This window comes from Typopeltis vanoorti, chromosome 8, assembly GCF_054136105.1.
Source record: "Typopeltis vanoorti isolate ZY-2024b chromosome 8, IOZ_Tvanoo_1.0, whole genome shotgun sequence".
Lineage (NCBI taxonomy): Eukaryota > Metazoa > Arthropoda > Arachnida > Uropygi > Thelyphonidae > Typopeltis > Typopeltis vanoorti.
In genome coordinates, this window is record NC_143556.1 from 129,388,678 (window position 1) to 129,408,700 (window position 20,023).

General features: G+C 37.2%; 1 protein-coding gene across 7 annotated transcripts in view; it reads right to left on the bottom strand.

The window, feature by feature from the left end:
• LOC150104349 (acetyl-CoA acetyltransferase, mitochondrial-like) overlaps window positions 1–20,023 on the bottom strand; it is a 504,637-nt gene that overhangs the window by 142,181 nt on the left and 342,433 nt on the right. For all 7 annotated transcript variants that reach the window (XM_090396312.1, XM_090396309.1, XM_090396310.1 and 4 more), the window contains one exon: window positions 16,026–16,090. In XM_090396312.1, coding sequence (XP_090252438.1) covers window positions 16,026–16,090 — 65 coding nt within the window. The remainder of the gene's footprint in view (window positions 1–16,025; window positions 16,091–20,023) is intronic.

Below are 20,023 nucleotides of genomic sequence, written 5' to 3' on the forward strand. Positions count from 1 at the left end.
CTCACAACTCAAATAAAGACTAAGTATTGATTGATATAATGCCCCATTGACACCATATAACTGCAGCGTATTGAATAGCTTCTCTCTTGGCACCTTGTCATATGCCTTTTCCAAATCGACAAAACTTAAATACAGATCTTTGTTATATTCCCATGCTTTCTCGACTATTTGTCGTAAAGTGAAGATCTGATCCTGACAGCCTCTATTTGGCCTGAATCCAGCTTGTTCTTCACCAAGCTTTTCTTCCACAATTCTTCTCAACCGTTTCTCAAGTATACTTGCATAGATCTTGCCAGGAACACTCAGTAGGGAAATACCTCTGTAATTCTCACATTCAGTTTTATTTCCCTTTTTATATATGGGTACTATGAGAGCTCTACTCCAATCATCGGGAATTCGTCCCTCTGTCCAGGCTTTCTGAACTATGCAGTGCAGCCACTGTAAGACTCTTATACCACCATACTTCAGCATTTCTGGTCGAATATCATCTACTCCTGCTGCCTTTCCACATTTCAAGCCTTTGATGGCTTTTTCTACTTCAAGTATGGATATGTATTCCTGACTGCATGCCTGGTCAGTGTTTTTTATCACTGTGCTGTCATCACTGCTTGTTTCATTTAGCAGTTTTTCAAAGTAATTACTCCATACTTCAAGAATATCTTTTTCTCCTGTTTTCATTTCACCTTTATCATCTCTAATTCCTTTTACAGCACTCTTTCCTCCATTCCTAAGCTTCTTCAACAACCTCCAGAATATTTTGCCACCTTCTTGATATTTATTTTCTATATTCTTGCCAAAGTCCTCCCATGACTTTTGTTTAGCTAGTTTTACACACTGTTTAGCTTTCTTACATTTGTCTCTGTATTCTGTAAGAGTAAAAGCTGACTTATTTGCCAGGAATTTTTGATATGCTTTCTTCTTTTCCTTCACTGCCTCTTTAACTTCCTGTGTCCACCAGGGAGTTCTGATTTTTTTATCTTTGCACACAACTTCACCACATGCCTCTCTGGCAGAATCAATCAATGTTTCCTTCAGAGATTGCCACTGAATCTCCAAGGTTTGATTCCTGTTCTCAAACTCTTTCATTTTCTTTTCAATAATATTTCTGTATTTTAGTCTACAGTTTACATCTGAGAGCTGCTCAACTTTTATTCGCTTTAAAACTTTCTTACATGTTATTCTTTTCAATATGAAATTCAATTTTATCCTGCTCAAGACTAAATAGTGATCACTTCCAATTTCAAATCCTCTGTACACTCTGGTGTCCTGCACCAGGGAGAAAACATCACTATCAACAATAACATAGTCAATGAGACTTTTCTTATTCCTAGCCTCTTCTCTCCATGTGAATTTGTGCACATTTTTATGTTGGAACATGGTGTTAGTAATAACCAGTCCATGTCCTGAGCAGAAATCCAACAGATATTTGCCATTATTATTAGCTTTGCTCTTTTCTCCAAATTTTCCCAAAATATTTTTGTATGTCTCACAATCATTTCCTACTCTACTATTTAGATCCCCAACAAGGACCAACTTTTCCTTTTTCATTGTGTCAGTTGCTTTTTCTAAAGCCTCAAAAAATTCCTCCACTTCTACCTTAGTAGAACCTTCTGTGGGACCATAGGCACAAATAAGTCTCATTGTCCAGTTCCCCATTCTCATATTTGCCCACATTACTGTACTTGAGACTGACTGCCATTCAAGAAGATTAGCCTCGTATTTTGTGTTGAATACTATGGCTACTCCTTCTTTTCCTTGATTGTTATTGCCTGAATATAACAGGCAATAACAATCAAGGAAAAGAAGGAGTAGCCATAGTATTCAACACAAAATACGAGGCTAATCTTCTTGAATGGCAGTCAGTCTCAAGTAGAGTAATGTGGGCAAATATGAGAATGGGGAACTGGACAATGAGACTTATTTGTGCCTATGGTCCCACAGAAGGTTCTACTAAGGTAGAAGTGGAGGAATTTTTTGAGGCTTTAGAAAAAAAGCAAATTTAGAAAATCAGCAAATTTATGGGGGAGCAATATCCCAGAAGAGCAAAGTCACGAGTGGCATATCCAAATAGATCTGTTTTGGGACCATTCCTGTTTAATTTATATGTAAATGATATTGGAAAGGGCTTGAGAGCGATATACAGCTGTTTGCAGATTATGCAAAGTTGGGAAGAACTATGAGGAGTAGAATGAATATTGTAGCCTTGCAAGTGGACTTGAATAGACTTTGTGAATGGGCAAAAGAAAGGAGCTACCACTTCAATGTAGCAAACTGTAAGGTTTTAAAGTTTAGGAAGCACAGATGGGATGCAGCGTATAAGACTGGTGGCTTATCTAAGAGGAGGTGGAGGAGATGAGGGCTCTAACAGTGTTAGTGAGAATAGCACAGCGCAACACATTATTTCAATGAAATGGTGAACATTGACATGAAGGAGTAAAGATGTTAAGGTTTTGATGAGTCTGCACATGGATTACCATGCACAGATTTAGTCAATGGGTTTTCAAAAGGATGAAGAGATGTTGGAAGAGATGTTGACTAAGGTGGTTTCTGGTCTTGTCAATGGGTTTAGTCAATGGGTTTTCAAAAGGATGAAGAGATGTTGGAAAAGGGTCAGAGATGTTTGACTAAGGTGGTTTCTGGTCTCTGGCATGTTAAAGCCTCTTTCCATCCACTGCTGGATATAGGCCTCCCACTTAACTTTCTAGTTCTGTCTATCTTTAGTCAATGTCCATCAGCAACCTTTCCCTCTCTTGGTATCCAATCAGTGCTTAACTTTGTCCACCTTTCATCTGGCAGTCCACTAAAAGTAATTTCTGAATTAATACTGAAGAGAGGGTAGAAACCAACAACCACTTTGTCAAACTGCAATTCGTAATTCACATAATTGTGAATTACAGGCAAGCAAATGTTAATATTGTAATAAGTTGAAAGTAACATTTGTAAATTAACCAAGAAGTTTTTCTTACAGAAGGGATCACATCTTTCTGTTTTGTATTTCAGCATCTCATTTTACTAATATGTACTTTACTGTACTTTTTTCAAAAAATTTCTTAGAGATATTCCAATCATATTCACCAGAACGAAAAGTATTCTCATATAAATGAGAAGTATTAATGTGTTTACACATCAATAATTACATGGATGCAATGCAAAGTACCAACCTAATTAAATTGTAATAACATACGAGGGCTCTTCAATAAGTAATAAGACTAATTTTACTGTCGTGAAACCACTCATCACAATATTAATTTCTGTGGAATAAAGAAATAGATGGCGTATATGGGCTGATGTGCCAGAGTGTCACGCAAGCTTGTTTCGGCGCGCTTATGAGCCGCGACCAGTCGCTGAAATGGAAGCGTCTTTGGAACAGCATTATGCGATTAAATTTTGTGTGCGTTTGCAAAATTCGGCATCGGACACTTTTAACATGATACGCGAAGCTTTCCACGATGAAGCAATGTTGAGGGCAAGTGTTTTTCGCTGGCATAAAACTTTTAAGAAAGGAAGACAAAATGTGGAAGATCTTGAATGTGAGGGAAGACCTTCAACGTTCACCACAGAGACAATGATCAACACAGCAGAGATTATCATCAAGGAGGATCGCAGAATTACAGTACGCCAGCTGCATGTTGTCCTGAATATTTCTGTGGGAAGTGTTCACTCAATCATGCCTGAACATTTCGGACTGAAACGTGTTTGTGCCCAATGGATTCCCAAACTCTTGACACCGGAGCAAATGCAGCATCGAGTGGATGTGTGCACAGAATGGAAAGAAAGACTGGAACAAGAAGGCGACAACTTCTTAAAACGCATCATTACAGCAGATGAAGCTTGGTTGTATCACTATGACCCTACAATGAAACAACAAAGCAGTGAATGGAAGCATCTGTCTTCGCCTACCCCCAAGAAAGCAAAAACTGTAAAATCGGCTGGTAAAGTTATGACTATAACGTTTATTGACTACGAAGGCATTGTTTACCAACACGCTGTAGAACCCAGGAATACTGTAAACGGCTCATACTATGCGGATGTTTTACGGACAATGGTACAGCATGTCAAAAGGAAGCATCCATTGCTGAAGAATGGCTTCTTATTGCACCATGATAATGCAAGGCCACATATTGCTGGTGGTATAGTGGACGTTTTGCAGAAGAACGTAGATATCCTACCACACCCTCCATACAGTCCTGATCTCGCACCGTGCGATTTCTGGCTCTTTCCTCAGCTCAAGAAACCACTAAGAGGCCGCCATTTCGAAAGCAACAAAGCATGTGTAAAAGCTGTGGAGGCAGTTTTGAAAGAACTCTCAAAAAACGGACTTTCACATGTGTTGAAGAAGTGGACGCAAATGTTTGGAACAAATGCATCGCATCTCACAGTAGTTACTTCGAAAAAGACCATGTAAATGATGACAATTAAAGGTAATCTGTTTTCTGTATAAATATAGTCTTATAACTTATTGAACAGCCTCCGTAGATACACATAAATTCATTATCATTAAATTCCTGATATGTACCCTCGGGGGGGGGGGGGGGGGGTTACAGGATATTATGGTAGTTCTACATGAAAAGTGGATCATTACTAACTTCCTATCAACAATCTTTCTCCAAATTACCGTATATTATCACGTATAATGCGAACTAGAAATTTTCTTTGAAACCTAGCCCTAAAATGATATGTCTACATATAATGTGATCTGTTAATCTTGTTCCGTAACATTATAAATAATACAATATGAATTAACGAAAGAAATATTTATTTTAAAACAAAATGTCAAAATACAATACAAATTAACGAAAGAAATATTTATTTTAAAACAAAATGTCAAAATCCTTTAAATTCTTCATCTTTTGAGTCATCAAACATTTTTATAAATTCTTCTGTAGAGATTGCGTCATCAGTGTAGCAGTTTTCATCATCGTCTTCATGCTCTCCATTTTGTTGTGCGTCATCCTCGCTTTCGTATATGACGTGATCTTCGGATCTATCCATTGAATTACTTATTCCACATTTAAGAAATGAGCATTGAATCATTTCAGATGGTATCGAATCCCATGCTACTTTAACCCAGCTGGTGACTAGGTGATCTCAGGCTTCTGAAAATTCCCACCCTTTGTCATCTTCACCAAACCAGATGACATCCATTCTCTCCATTTTTCACGTAAGTGATCTTTAAATGGCTTATTCAAGCTGACATCAAGTTGCTGCAAAACGGAAGTTAGACCACCCTGTATGACTGCTAGGTCTGTACGTAGCTCACGTGCTTTCTCTTTGCTTGCCTCTGTTAAATGCGCCCGGAACATATCCCAGACTAGCATGCTTTGTTGACGTAACAAGCTACCTGGACGTATGTTCCATACTTGATCCAGCCACAATTGTACACCTTCTTCATCCATCCAACCTTTCTGATTGGTGCTAACAATTACACCTGGTGGAAATTTCATATGCTTCGGAATTTTCTTCCTTTTAAATATCACTGTTAGCTTTAATTTGGTTCTGTCTGCCATGCATGCTAGAACAACAGTAAAATGCGTTTTTTCATGTCCCATTGTTTTTATGAAGACACCCTTTTCACCAAATGAGTTTACTGTTCAATTCCCAGGCATATCAAAGTACATGGGCGTCTCATCCATATTGCCAATTTGGGAAAGTTCATATCCGTGACACTTCCGTAATTTTATGATAAATTTATGGAAGGACTGCACTTTTTCTTCAAGCTGCTTTGGTAACTTCTGTAAAATTTTTGTTCGGTGTCGTAATGTTAATGCTTTGTGTTCCATAAATCTGTTGCACCACCCAGGCAAAGCAAGAAAAGAAGAAATACCTGGTGTGTCCTTGAATTTACCATTCTTGAGTTGCAAAGCTCAAAAACGAATTGCATTTCTTGTTACTATAATGCCATCTTGTCGCTGCATCAAAATCCATTCATTTAGCTCTTCTTCAAGTTCTGGAAAGGATGCTACATCTTCACGATGGGCATGTTTCGTTTTTCGGATTTTTTCAAGACTGTCTTTTTTTGCTTACGCCAAAGTCTAATGTTACTCTTTGCTACACCAAATTCTCTCATAGCAACACTGTTATTATGTTCTTCTGCACGACACGCAATTTAAATCCTGCTTCAAAAGATGAACGTTTACATTTCTGTTGGCTCATTTTCAGGCTAGGTTTGTTTAACGAATAATATTTAAAATGAACTGTGGTTAAACCGATATACCTAACTGTGCTCTATCTATCTCACTGTGATCTATCATTCGGTGACGGAGCGCGCATCGTATCTGCGCATAAAGCCAGTAATGTAAGTAGCTTTATGCACAGATACGATGCACGCTCGGTTGCCAAATGCGAGTGGGTCAAGTAGATTTGGATGCATAGGCATTAGGTAGTATATATTGTGTGTGCAAGTCTAATAAGATGTTATATTTTTTAGGATCAGCATATAACGCAAACCCCTAACTTTAAGTAGTATTTTTTACCATAAATTTTTTGCATTATACGCAATAATATACGGTAATCTGTTATGAGTAAAGACTAATATCATCATAACTTATATTTCTCTGTCTTCTAAGGTATAGTTCACCCACCGTTTGTAGGTCTCTGCTTGACGTCTTGCCAAGAATAGTCGATTCATGCTGAAGGGGAGAAAGAAATGAAGGACGTACGAATTGGTCGCCAACACGTGAAATCACGTGCTTTATAGGTAAAATTTTCCAACTGTTATACAAGCAACATAGTTAACTACAATAATCATAAAAGAGAAGTTAATTTTCCGACGTGTAATAATAAAAAACTCATCCCACAATACGGACTGATTACCCTATTATCGGAATGGATTCTCCTTTTTCTGACATGCACAGAAGTGTCGAAGGATCTCTAATCGGTGGGCGAACTATACATCATACTGTATCAATCCACCATAACCTTTATCTTCCTCTGAATCCTTTTCCTACCATTTTGGCAAAAAACACCTGTTGCTAACCTTTCCTCTTCCAATCAAAGTGATCATATCACCTGAGATTAGCTCAACTAACACATTCCTGAATAATAACAATATCAAGTTCTCACCTAATAGCCTCATTTTTCATATGACATTCCCATTGATGCCATCTGGTCTTTGTGTTTTATTTCTAACCCAGTTCTCAGATCCATAAATTAAAGTTGATTTGAAGACGGTTTTGTATACTGCTAGTTTAGTGTCTTGGAAATTTCTCTCTTATTCCACGTAAATTTATTTACTTGACTTCTTACCATATCAGCTTTCCTAATTCTGTTGTTTATTTTCATATTATATATATTATGTTCTACTAGTTTATATAGGTTTCCCATTCAGGATGCAGTTGATGGTTCTGACTATTTTCATTGTCTTTGTCTATTCATTGTCAGGTTTAATGACACTTTCTTTTATCAATATAATGTGATCCATATAGATAATGAATAAGAGTGGAGATAATGTGCATCCTTATCTTACACCTGATTTTACCTCAAACCATCTTCCTGTATTTCCTTCAATTCTAAATGCTGATTTACAACTAAAATATAGACTATGTACTGTCTGATATAACGTCTGATTAACACTATATACCTATAGTGTTTTGAATAGCTTTTCTCTAAGTATCTTGTCATATGCCGTTTTCATATCTAAATAACTTATATACAAATCTTTGTTACATTCTCATGATTTCTCAACAATCTGTCTTAAAGCGAAAATCCTCAAATAGAGAATTGTGAGGATCCTGACAACCTCTATTTGGCTTGAAACAATCTTTCTTAACCTTTTCTCAAGTATACTTGCATAAATTTTACCAGGAACACTCAGTACAGAAATTCCTGATTCTCACATGCAGGATGCAGTATTTAGAATTAGAGTTAATTTAATTAACTCTAATTTAAATTAGAATGACTGCCTCTCTTTGCCAAAAATCTGGAAAAGTCTTAAGCCATCAACAGATTTTTTTTTTTTTGGTTTTTGTCATCTATATATAATTTTCTACACTTACATCTTTGTTGGTTATTCCTCATTATTTCATCACACAGCTCATAACTTTAAAAAAAAAAAATTTTTTTTTTTAAAAATCCATTGTTAGCATTTCCAGTTGTTAGAACTGTTAACATTGAAGATGTTCTGTTAGTTTCAGATCAAAATATCTGTCAAAGTTGTTATATTCTTCTGTCTACATGTATACAGCATTTATCATTATGTCACAAGTACCTTTGAAAACTTGTATAAAAAATAAATATCATCCAAATATGGTCAAAATTGCATCAACACAGTCTGCAGAGAGGAGGATAAAGGGAATATGATGCTTTCTGGATGTTCTGCTGTTTTCTACTATTTTCAAAGTGATCTCAAGTTTGGCAGACTGTCATGTTGAATGCCTCTATTAAACAGAAGTAGCAGATCATATTAATCTTAGAAGCATAATCACAGCATGTCAAATTTCAGCCTAATTTTTTCATAATAAGAGTAGTTGTAGAGTGCAAAAGTAAGAGTAGAGTGCAAAACTTATTCACAGGTGGTGCCCATGAATAAGTTTTGTTAAACTTGTGCTCCCGAATTTTATCGTAATTGCAAGTATTTTTTTTGTGCAAAATAACCAGTAAACGGAATACTGATGGTACTAAGGAGCCAGTTACTTCTACACAACTCGTAAGTACCCATAGTCCTTTATATCAGTTATTTTTCAATTAAAAAAAAAACAACCAAGTGAAAGTGCCCGATATGCCTACCATGGTTGTTCTCGAAGTAAAGATGGCAGCAACAAAGGCCAACAACGAAAGATTACTTCTAGTCCTGTCAGATAGCGCAGCCAATAGCCAACAAACTGAAACACAATACAAAGTGCTGCAGTTGCGAAACTGAAGTTACTGAAAGGAAAAACTGAAAGGATTTCTGTTGCGACTGGCTACATACTTCCTGCACGAAAATAGATGAATCGGCACTCAAGCTTTTTATCAAACTGAAGCAGCCTTTTTTCTGTTCAATGTGCCTTCCTTCTGTTAAACACTCAACGACTAGCAGCCGATCACAAGTACATCTGTACCCACTAACAAACTCTGTGATTTAATCACATCAATGGTACACGAGTCGCTCGAGGCCGAAAACAGGAGACTCAATGCCGTTATTCTGAATTATCCGGAGGAAAAGGGTAAATCTTTAAAAGAAGAAGTTAGTAAACTAGCAGGTGAATGCAACTTTGATCCCAGGAATATCATCAAATGTCACCGCTTCAGTCCCATAAACAAGAGAAAGGACGGAACAAACTTTCCACGTCTCTAGAAAGTGATCTGTGATATACCGATAAACACTTCCAAATTAATAACGGCAATAAATAGCAAGCTAAAGGACAGTTGCCTCACGTGTACGTACTTGACCTGACTTGACTTTTGAACAAAGGAACAAAGACGCCAACTCCAAAGACAGCTAGAAGAAAAATGGCAAAATGGAGACAACAGCTGGACCATAGACTACAAACAAACCAAACTAGTGCAAAAACCAAGTGACGACACTAGTAGCCACCAAGGAGACTGGAATGCAGACACTGCATAGGAAATGTGCAAGACCCTTGCATATCCACTACACCAACATCCATGGTCTCAATTCCAACCTTAATAGCGTTCACTATCATCTACAGTCAACCAAACCCCACCTACTCTTTTAACAAACTCAAATTTCACCTTCCCACGGCACCATCCATCTCAACCATCCAAACTATTCACTATGTAACTCCTTTCGACCCAAGGGTGGTGTGCGCATATATCTGCTCTCTGGCAAGGTATGTCAAAGTTGGGCGTCTCTAGGTTAGGTGCTCTCTGGCACCTAACCTAGAGTCACCCAACTTTGACCTTCTTTGGCTAAAAAAATATCCCCCCCCCCACTCAAAATTCATCTGCTGTTTCTACTATTGCTCTCCCAATACCACCAAACACTCCGAGCTCTTTAATTTCCTCTCCTCAAAAGTTGATTTCCTTCAGTCCCACTATCCTAATAGTGAAATCATCCTCCTAGGTGATTTCAATGTCCATAACACCAATTGGCTTTGCTCTTCCAGTTGTACAGATCCTGCAGGCAGAGATGCTGAAATATTTGCCATCACCAACGACCTTACACAAATAGTTCACAAGCCGACCAGAATACCAGATAACCCAAATCACTCCCTTACCAATTCCAAATATACAGTGAATGTAGTGAGCCCCTGGGTAATTCTGACCACAACCTAGTGCTCATCTCCTGCCCCATGCAACAACGCTTACACAGTCACACCTGCAAAAGAGTAGTCTGGCATTATAACATGCCAAATGGGACAGTCTCCAAGACTACTATGCTTCATTCCCTTGGTTGGACTATTGTTTGCAGTCATCCAATCCAAACATATGCACTGAACACATCACCAAAGTAATCCTCACTGGCATGATAACATACATTCTCCACACCACTCTGAGCTGCCATTCCCTATCCAAACCCCGGTTCTCCAAAAGATGTGCCAAGGCTGTAGTAATGAAAAACCAGGCATACCACAACTGGCTCAAATTAAGAACTCCATCCTCCTTCAGTGCCTATACTGAAGCCCAAAACAGATGCAAAAAATTATCGATGATTCCAAAACAGAATTTGAACGGGCAAAAAGCAGGAAACTTGCAGCCTGTCCTAGCGGCAGCCATGCCTTTTGGTCTCTTGCCAAAGCAATTGGTCACAACTTTTGCCCTATACTACTCCCACCCCTATCATACCCAGTTGGCTCAATTGCAACATCACCTACAGAAAAAGCTAATCTCCTGGCTTCACACTTTGCCTGCAATGCATGCATAACCAACAACAGCAAATGCCCCCCCCCCCCCCGTCATTCCACCTGCCCAACATACAATGCCTCCCCCAGTATCCTTTTGCCAGCAAGAGATCATAAACCTGTTGTCAAAATTAGACACAAAAAAAGCCCCTGGCCCTGATGTCATTCCTCCAGTTGTCCTGAAGGTCTGTGCAGCAGAACTGACTCCTATCCTATGCCGTCTGTACACACTATCTTACCCCACTGGTGTATATATTCCAAAGCCTGGAAATTGGTCTATATTCAACCCATTCCCAAAAAGGGAGACAAATCGCTGCCATCTAACTACTGCCCTATCTCACTCACCTCAATCCTATCTAAAGTGATGGAGAAAACCATCAATTCTCAACTACTATTCTACCTTGAAGGTACCCAGATATATTCTATACAATCTATATACTTCTATACAATCTATAGAAGGAAGGTACCCTCTTCCTTCTATAGATTGTATAGAAGGAAGAGGGTCAGTGAGAGAACTAAACCTTGTGGGACCACCAGTACGGATTCTGCCGATGCCGATCAACAGGTGACCTGCTCTCATATATCACCCATCTCTGGACATATACCATGGAAAAATTTGGCGAATTCCAAGTAGTTGCACTCGATATCTCTAAAGCATTGACTGGGTCTGGCACAAAAGCCTACTAAGCAAACTTGCATCATTTGGACTATCTTAGGACTTCTGTAGATGGATTGCCAGCTTCCTGCCTGGATGCACACTATGTGTAATGGTAGATGGCTCCCTATCCTCCCGCTATTCAAATGATGCTGGGGTCCCACAAGGTTTAGTTCTCTCACTGACCCTCTTCCTTCTATACATCAATGACCTACCTCAGTTGACCTCCAATCCAATACACAGTTTTGCAGATGACAGCACATTGCACTCCTCCCTTTCATTTGATAAACCTTACCCTACACAACCCACAGAACATCAACCACAACTTCCCTTAACACAGACCTCCAAAACATCCTCCAATGGGGCTCAGATAACCTCGCCAACTTCAAAGGTAGTAAAACCCAGTTCTGTCTTATTTCCCACAAAAAAAAAAAAAAGAACCATTTTTCCCCAGTATTATTTTTGATAACACTCAAATCCCCAGACAAGATGAAACTTCTCTTCTCGGAATTACCATGACATCAGGCCTCTCCTGGCATAAACACATCACAACCATTGCATCCTCAGCTTCCAAAAAACTAGGCTTTCTCTTTCACTCAAGATGTTACTTCACTTCAAAACAGCTGTTAACCTTATACAAATAGCAAATCCACCCTGCTATCGAATACTGTTCTCACATTTGGAGTGAGACTCCTAAAAGCTCCCTCAAAATGCTTGACTCAATACTGAGGAGAGCAATTAGACTGATAAATGATCCATCTCTTACCGACTCACTCCCCCCACTTTCACATAGACGTTTAGTCTCTGCAATTTGTATATTCTACAAATATTTTCATGGAAAATGCTCATCTGAAACAACATCAATAATTCCCCCACTCTGTACTAAACTCATCGGAACACGTACAGCCACCTCCCAGCATCCCTTCACTGTATACCTTGAAACCCACAGAACAAGTTTCTTTTCCTCCTCTTCATCCCTGCTATTGCTGTACTGTGGAACAGTCTTCCCCCTGAGGTATTTCCCAAGGAATACAATATACAGGCTTTCAAATTGAATGTTAACAAGTTCCTCCTTTCCCATCCCACTACCCATATATGGTACAAAAGTACTATAGGTTGACCAGCCAACCTCTCGTATATGGGCCCAACATTTAAAAAAAAAAAAAAAAAAAAAAAAAAAAAAAAAAAAAAAAAAAAAAAAAAAAAAGTCAGTGAATCATAGCACATGGATGAGAGTCACTTGATGTAGAAGTTACTTTGTCTCTATTGTTCATGGATCAGTTGGACAATAACTTTTTAGGGAATGCTATGCAAATCAACATGATATATCTGGCTAACAAGAAATGTAATGCATAGCACTTATTTATGACTTGTTTTTGGAGTGGTGCTTTTGTGTTGTGTTTTCTACAGGCACTGGTTATATCTGAATTTACCTGATATAGCATTTAGATACAAAATTTCTTTAGTTTATGTGTATTATTATGGTAGAATGTAATATATATCATAAGTGAAAGTTAAAGTTATTGTCAATACAATATTCTGTGGGCAGGATTTTATGCAAATCCCACCCACAGAATATTGTAAGTTTGCAGTGTATTAGTACCTTATGTGGAGTATTGCATAATAGATGAACCCTATTCTATGGACCAAACATGATACTTTCTCATGCAACTTCATGCCTCTAATAAGCAAGGTGCTGGTCTCAAACTAGATAATGAAAATCATCATTATCAGTGTCCTGATATATACTTTCAAGGTATGTTTAGGCTACTAGGACAGCACCAGTTTACATAATGATTAATCTCCTAATTTCCTCCTAATTTGGGGAAAAATTAGTAATAGACTAATTTTCCCCCAAATTAGTCTATTGCTTGTCAGCATACTGATATTATCTTATCTAACATTTCATGCTTCTAAGGCACTTCTGACTGAATCAATCCACCTAGACTTTGGTCTTCCTCTGGTCACTTGCCTGCCATCTTGGCATCAAACACCTGTTTTGCTAACCTTTCCTCACCCATTCTATTTAATTGGCCATACCATCTGTTCATATGCCTTTCCCAGATCTATAAAACTTAACTATTTGTCATAAAGTGAAAATCTGATCTCAGCAACCACTATTTGGCCTAAACCCAGCTTGCTCTTCTTGAAGTTTTGGTTCCACAATTTTTCTTAGTCTCTTCTCATGTATGCATGTATAAATCTTACCCGAAATACTAAGTAGGGAAATTCCTTTGTGATTCTCACATTCAGCTTTACCCCCCCCTTTTTTTTTTATAGATGGGAAGTATTACAGCTCTATTCCAATTATCTGGAATTTGACCTTCTGACAGGCCCTCTGAATTATGCAGTGTAGCTGCTACAAAACTCATACTTAAGCATTTCTGGTCGAATTTCATGTACTCCAGCTGCCTTTCCATTTCAAGTTTTTGATGGCTTTTTCTACCTCAAGTATTGATATATACTTCTCTTTGCATTCCTCTTGAAAATGTTCTAGCATGGTTCTGTTGCTGCTCATTTTGTTTAATAGTTTTCCTAAATAATTACTCCATTAGCCTTTTACTACTTAAAGATGTACACAAATGTACATCGTTTGCATACCCTATTGAATAGTGGGTGTACATTATATTATACTTATTTGCCAGTTAGTAGGTTGGGAAGTGAAGTATTTACAGATAAGCATTTACTGACTTTTTCAAGTATGTGCAAATTTTAATAAAATCATAGTGTTTGATGTAACTCCATCATTTTTGTGTGTATGGTAAGAACAATTTAGCACTTTTTTGAGACATCACCTACACTATATCCCCCCTGATGTGGTCATATAACTCTGCCAGTTCTTTGATCTTTCTGATACATTACTAATACTACATCATTTCACTTTGATCAACAACCTGCCAACTGTGATATTTGGGTACTTCTGCAGGCAGTCTATCATGTTTTGCCTTGTTTTGAAATTTATAGTTGTGGCCATGTTTTGTAACCATAGGTAGGGTTCCTTTCAACAAGACACATAAAAATAACTTATGCTTTAAGGTGCTGTTTAGTCATGCAGAATTTAATAATCTAATCCTTCTAAGCACTTTTGGTTATAACAGCTTTAAGTTCTATTCTTGATTTCCTCTATGAATATTTTCTGTCTCAATGGAATAAGAGATTAAAATTTTTATTATCTGTTTTCATCTCATTCTTATCATTAAGCATTTCATATCACTTCCTCCCATGATCAGCCATCCTGTTTCATTCAGGATACTCTTCACTTCACTTCCATATTCTCCTTTATCATCTCATGTTGATTTTCTCTGAGAAAATAGCATATTTACAAGGAATGATCCAAAATACCTGAAACAATAAATTTCCTTAAGGAAATTAAATCCCCTCATCAATGTGGATTGTAGATTTAATTTGGGTCAATTCACTATTTAGGATTCTCTTGTTCTTTCTGACAAAAGAACAAAGGAAAGAATGAGGTTCAGTTATGCTATTATAAGGGTTATTCACCATGGTCACTTATGCAGAAGAATGATGCATGGAAGTCTGCTACTGTGTAACTCCCCCCCCCCCCACACACACACCCCACAGACACACACAATTTTTACTTGAGTTGTGAACACTAAAGCATACAATCCACTTGACTTTGTTGGGTAATGGAATACAGAAAACCAAGGTTCAGAGAAAAAGGAGGACAGCTGTTATTAGAATATGGAGAGCAATGAAGAGAGACATAAATGCAACAAAACAAAGCAAAGGTAGATAGTAATTCTTGAGGTTCATTAGCAATAACAAGCCAGTTTTGGATTACTGTTAAGTAATAATGCACATCATTTATGTTAGTATTAAGGTGAAACCAAAAAGGTAACTGTTTTGTGTGCCTGTATTACTAAAACTTTTTTGATGTTTAATGATTTTTTTTCTGCATTTAAGTTTTTTGGTACTGATCTTTTATGTGAGGATTTTTTTTTATTATTATTATTATCCATGGAATAACTAATTCTTTATATTGTCCTATATGATTAATGAGGAAGAAGAATTTAATAAAGAGTAGGAAATTAAAGACTTATATGCATCTCATCCATACAGAGGAATCCAATATACTGGTTCATGTGTGGTCTTGAGAGGATATCTACATACAACTATGAACAGACTCCTTCAAGGCACAATATGGGAGGCAGGTTCAGTTTCAGCAGGATCATTCACTAGCTGCTTGGGAAGCCTCCTAAATTTGTTACTATCAGATTTATTCGCACGAGTCTATAAAACTGCTTTACTGTTGCTACTTCAAATACCAATTCAAATGTATCACTCATACTGCATGTAAGACAGAAGAGGATGAAAGTTCCCAAGTTGATATTTCCTCCAACGGGAAGATATGCTTTTGAGATGGCAATACTTCACAGATTTTTCAGAGGCCTGTCTGTGGAAAGATCAATCCCATAAGAGATTGAGGTCTGGAGCCAAGAGAGGCTATACACTGTAACCCTTTAGTGACCCTAAACCAGAATCAAACGATGAAAAAAAAAAAACTTACTTAGACTAACTTTATAATACAGCACTCAAAATACAACTTTCACAAATAATATTTAACCTACCTTCTGTACAGCGTAAGTTGGAGCAATAGGAAAATCAACAGGATTAACGGCAGCATCAGCAAATCCTCAAGGAAGGAAAAACAGAGTAGTTAGTAATATTTAAAATTATTATCAAATCAGTTAAATAAATAAATAAAAATAGTGTCTTATTATCATTTAAGAAAAGGAATTAAATCTCACACAAATAATGGTCAATTCAGTAAAATTCCAAATCATTATTCTTTGGATAACACACATTGCAATATAAGAGGTTTTCAGGAATAAAACATATGAAACATTTTTTAATGTAATTTTAAAGCTGACTCCAATGCTTTGTTGGTCTGGCTACATCTTTAGGATTAACAAAATTCTAAGAGAGAATAAGCATACTCTTAGATGTTCACAACTAGGTTATGCACCAAGCTGACAGTATGCTGGTTTCCAAATGTCAGTTATATGTGACTTCTCATGAGAAACATTTTAATTTTTAATCATACAGATATTCATCACATCAACCAGGAGATTTAAACCCATGTCTTTTCCAATCAAAGGGCATATTGCATCATTCTAAATGCACTACAAACAAGTAAACAATGGATTCTGCCACTGCTGGATGGAAAAGTGGGAGATGAGAGTATAGGTAAGGCATTGTCAGAAAGAAAGCTATTTTAGTAACTGGCTTATATGTAGAATGGCAATATATTTCTTGACCACCATTGGCTCAAAGCTATTGTTGAAAAAGATGTCATCCAAAATTTTCTCTTCAGAGAGGTCAGGCCAGACTCTCATTGAATAAATAGTTCTAATTATTTGACAGGTTTTGAATCAATATAAGTATCTGACTATGAAATGGTTTGAATAGAAAGATATATAGACCTCCTGGAGCAAGTTATAGTCATTCACAGAAAGACAGGCAGCTCTTACCTTCTGGTTTACAAGTACATTTTCTGCAGAAGATCAAGACATGTTAACAAGGTATCCAGAAGATGTTTGAACTTTATTTTAAATATATAAGACTAATGTGTTACATAGATTAACTGCACATGTAATCAGGCCAATATACATATAAAACAGGATTAAAAAAAGATTCCAGGAAGAGGGAGTGGGAACCTTTCTGCCACATTTTGAGAATGGATAACTCAATTTCAGTTAAAAAGCCCCATATAAATTTCTTAACAGGAAATGAACGCAGTTGCTTGAACTGAGCCCAATGAAAGAAAATTTGTTATACCAAATTCATACCAAAAAAAGCATACCAAATTCTGGGTTTAAGGAACAATACTAAGAGAAGCTTACTCAAAATACTTCATGATGCTAGCTGGAAGATGAAGAGAGCTCACAGTGTGCCATTTATTATTATTGCACAAGCACTTTCATGAAGTCCAAAGACTCATCACGGGAGAGCTAAATTATCCACACAATCTATCATACCTCTCCTTGAACCCATTAACAGACAATAGCTAAATAATCTTATATGCTACCTTAGCAACCTTGTCAATATGTCCTCTAAACTTGAACTCTACAACCACCCCTAAATTTCTAGCCTCATCTATTTTCTGGAATACAGTTATATCAATGTGGTACACAGCTTATAATCTATTTATCCACAAATGCATAACTTTACATTTCTCACCAATAAACTGACACCCATTATCTTTTGTCCATAATGACAGCCTATTTAAATTGTCCTGCAAGCTCTCCACATCACCTTCATTAACTATTACTCTACCTAATTTCATATCATTGATAAACAACTCAATTTCCTCTCAGGTAATCTCCTATATCATTTACGAGGGTGGTCTGAAAAGTTCTCGGCCTCAACCATAGATGGCAACACTATCAGCAATTTTTTTTTTTTTTAAATCTAAGTGGTACATCTATCATAGGCATCCATGTGAAATTGCAAATCATTCTATCAAGTAGTTTGTTTTATACAGCAGTCTGAAACAAACGTGTTGTCTGTATCCCTTGGAATGGATAAAATTGAGTACGGTGTAGTTATAAAATTCTTTGTAAAAGAAGGTTTAACGCCAAAAGAAATTCATTCGAAGTTCATTAAAATTTATGGGCACTCTACTCCTTCATTTTAGACAATTAAGAAATGGGCTGCTGAGTTTAAACATGGCTGTACCAGCCTTGAAGATGATCCACTTGAAGGACGTCCAAAAAGTGTAACAACACCAGAAATCATTGATCAAGTGCACAATATGGTATTGGATGACCGGCAAGTCAAAGTGCGTGAAATTGCTGAGAGCATAGGTATTTCAATAGAACATGTAGGATATATTACTTAAATTAAGGGGATATTAAATCCCACATAGTTTTAAAACCGAATAAGAAACTCAAAGATTGGAATCAGAGAGTTTCTTGCCGAATATAGTAAACTATAAAGTATCGGCGACACTAGTGTTAGCCAATGCAAGTGATCCTAGTACGTAGTACAATACCGGACGACTCGTTGCAAAGGTGGGGGAAGTTCAGATCGCAATTCTTAGGTATTTTCCATAATGTAAAAACACATTTCCTAGGAAATGTATGCTGTTATTACATTATGGAGGGAAGTCACTACCCAGACCGGTTTCAGCCTTTTTTGAGGCTTCATCAGTGAGTAGCTAGACCTAGATCTTTCATTGTCGAAATGAAGCTTATTAGCTCTTTATACTTAAGTAACTTAATGGTTGCACCTGTTTGGAAAACTCGTTCGCAGGGTACATAAGTTCTTTTCGCTATACACTTTGGTATTAGGTCTAGCTACTCACTGATGAAGCCTCAAAAAAGGCTGAAACCGGTCTGGGTAGTGACCTCCCTCCATAATGTAATAACAGCATACATTTCCTAGGAAATGTGTTTTTACATTATGGAAAATACCTAAGAATAGCGATCTGAACTTCCCCCACCTTTGCAACAAGTCGTCCGGTATTGTACTACGTACTAGGATCACTTGCATTGGCTAACGCTAGTGGCGCCGATACTTTATAGTTTACTATATTCGGCAAGAAACTCTCTGATTCCAATCTTTGAGTTTCTTATTCGGTTTTAAAACTATGTGGGATTTAATATCCCCTTAATTTAAGTAATGTTTTCATTGCCGAAATGAAGCTTATTAGCTCTTTATACTTATGTAGGATATATTTTGCATGAATTGCAAATAAGAAAGCTTTACGAAAGATGGGTGCTACGCTTACTCACAGCAGATCAAAAATGCACTCACATGAAAATTTCTGAACAGTGCCTGGAGTGTTTTAACAAGAATAAAACTGATTTGTGTATCGATTTATTACTATGGATGAGACCTGGATTCACCATTACACCAGAATCCAAAAAGTGGACAGAAGCTGGTTGTTCGTGGCCAAAGAAGACAAAGTCAGTTCCATCAGCAGGAAAAGTCATGGCATCGGTGTTTTGGGAAATGCTAATGGCATTTCGCTTATTAACAAAAATTATCTTGAAAAGGATAAAACAATAACAGGAGAATATTATTCTGATCTTTTATAACCAGACTAGACAAACAAATTCATTAGAAAAGACCTGGTTTGCTGAAGAAAAAATCATCTTTCATTAGGACAATGCACCTGACCACAAAGGTGTTTTGGCAACAGGAAAATTAAGGGAACTGCACCATGAACTGTTGCAACATCCATCCTATTCTCCCAGATTTCGCTCCCTCTGACTTATATCTCTTCCCAAAACTAAAACTCTTCCTCGCTGGTCAGCATTTTTCTTCGAATCAAGAGTAATTGCAGCTGCAAAGGGATATTTTGCAGATCTTACTGAGAACCACTACAGGGATGGGATAATGGTGCTGGAGCATCACTGAAATAAATGTATTAGTCGTAACCATGCTACCGGCCAGGACGTATATATACGTCCAAGCTACTATAGATGTGAAGTGCATATTAAAATTGTAATACCATTCATTGAAATATATGATGGATACGAAGTGAGGATGCGTATTTGATCCATAATGGCTGGTAAGGTGGTTAAGGGAGATTATGTTGAAAAATAAAATAATTTTGAAA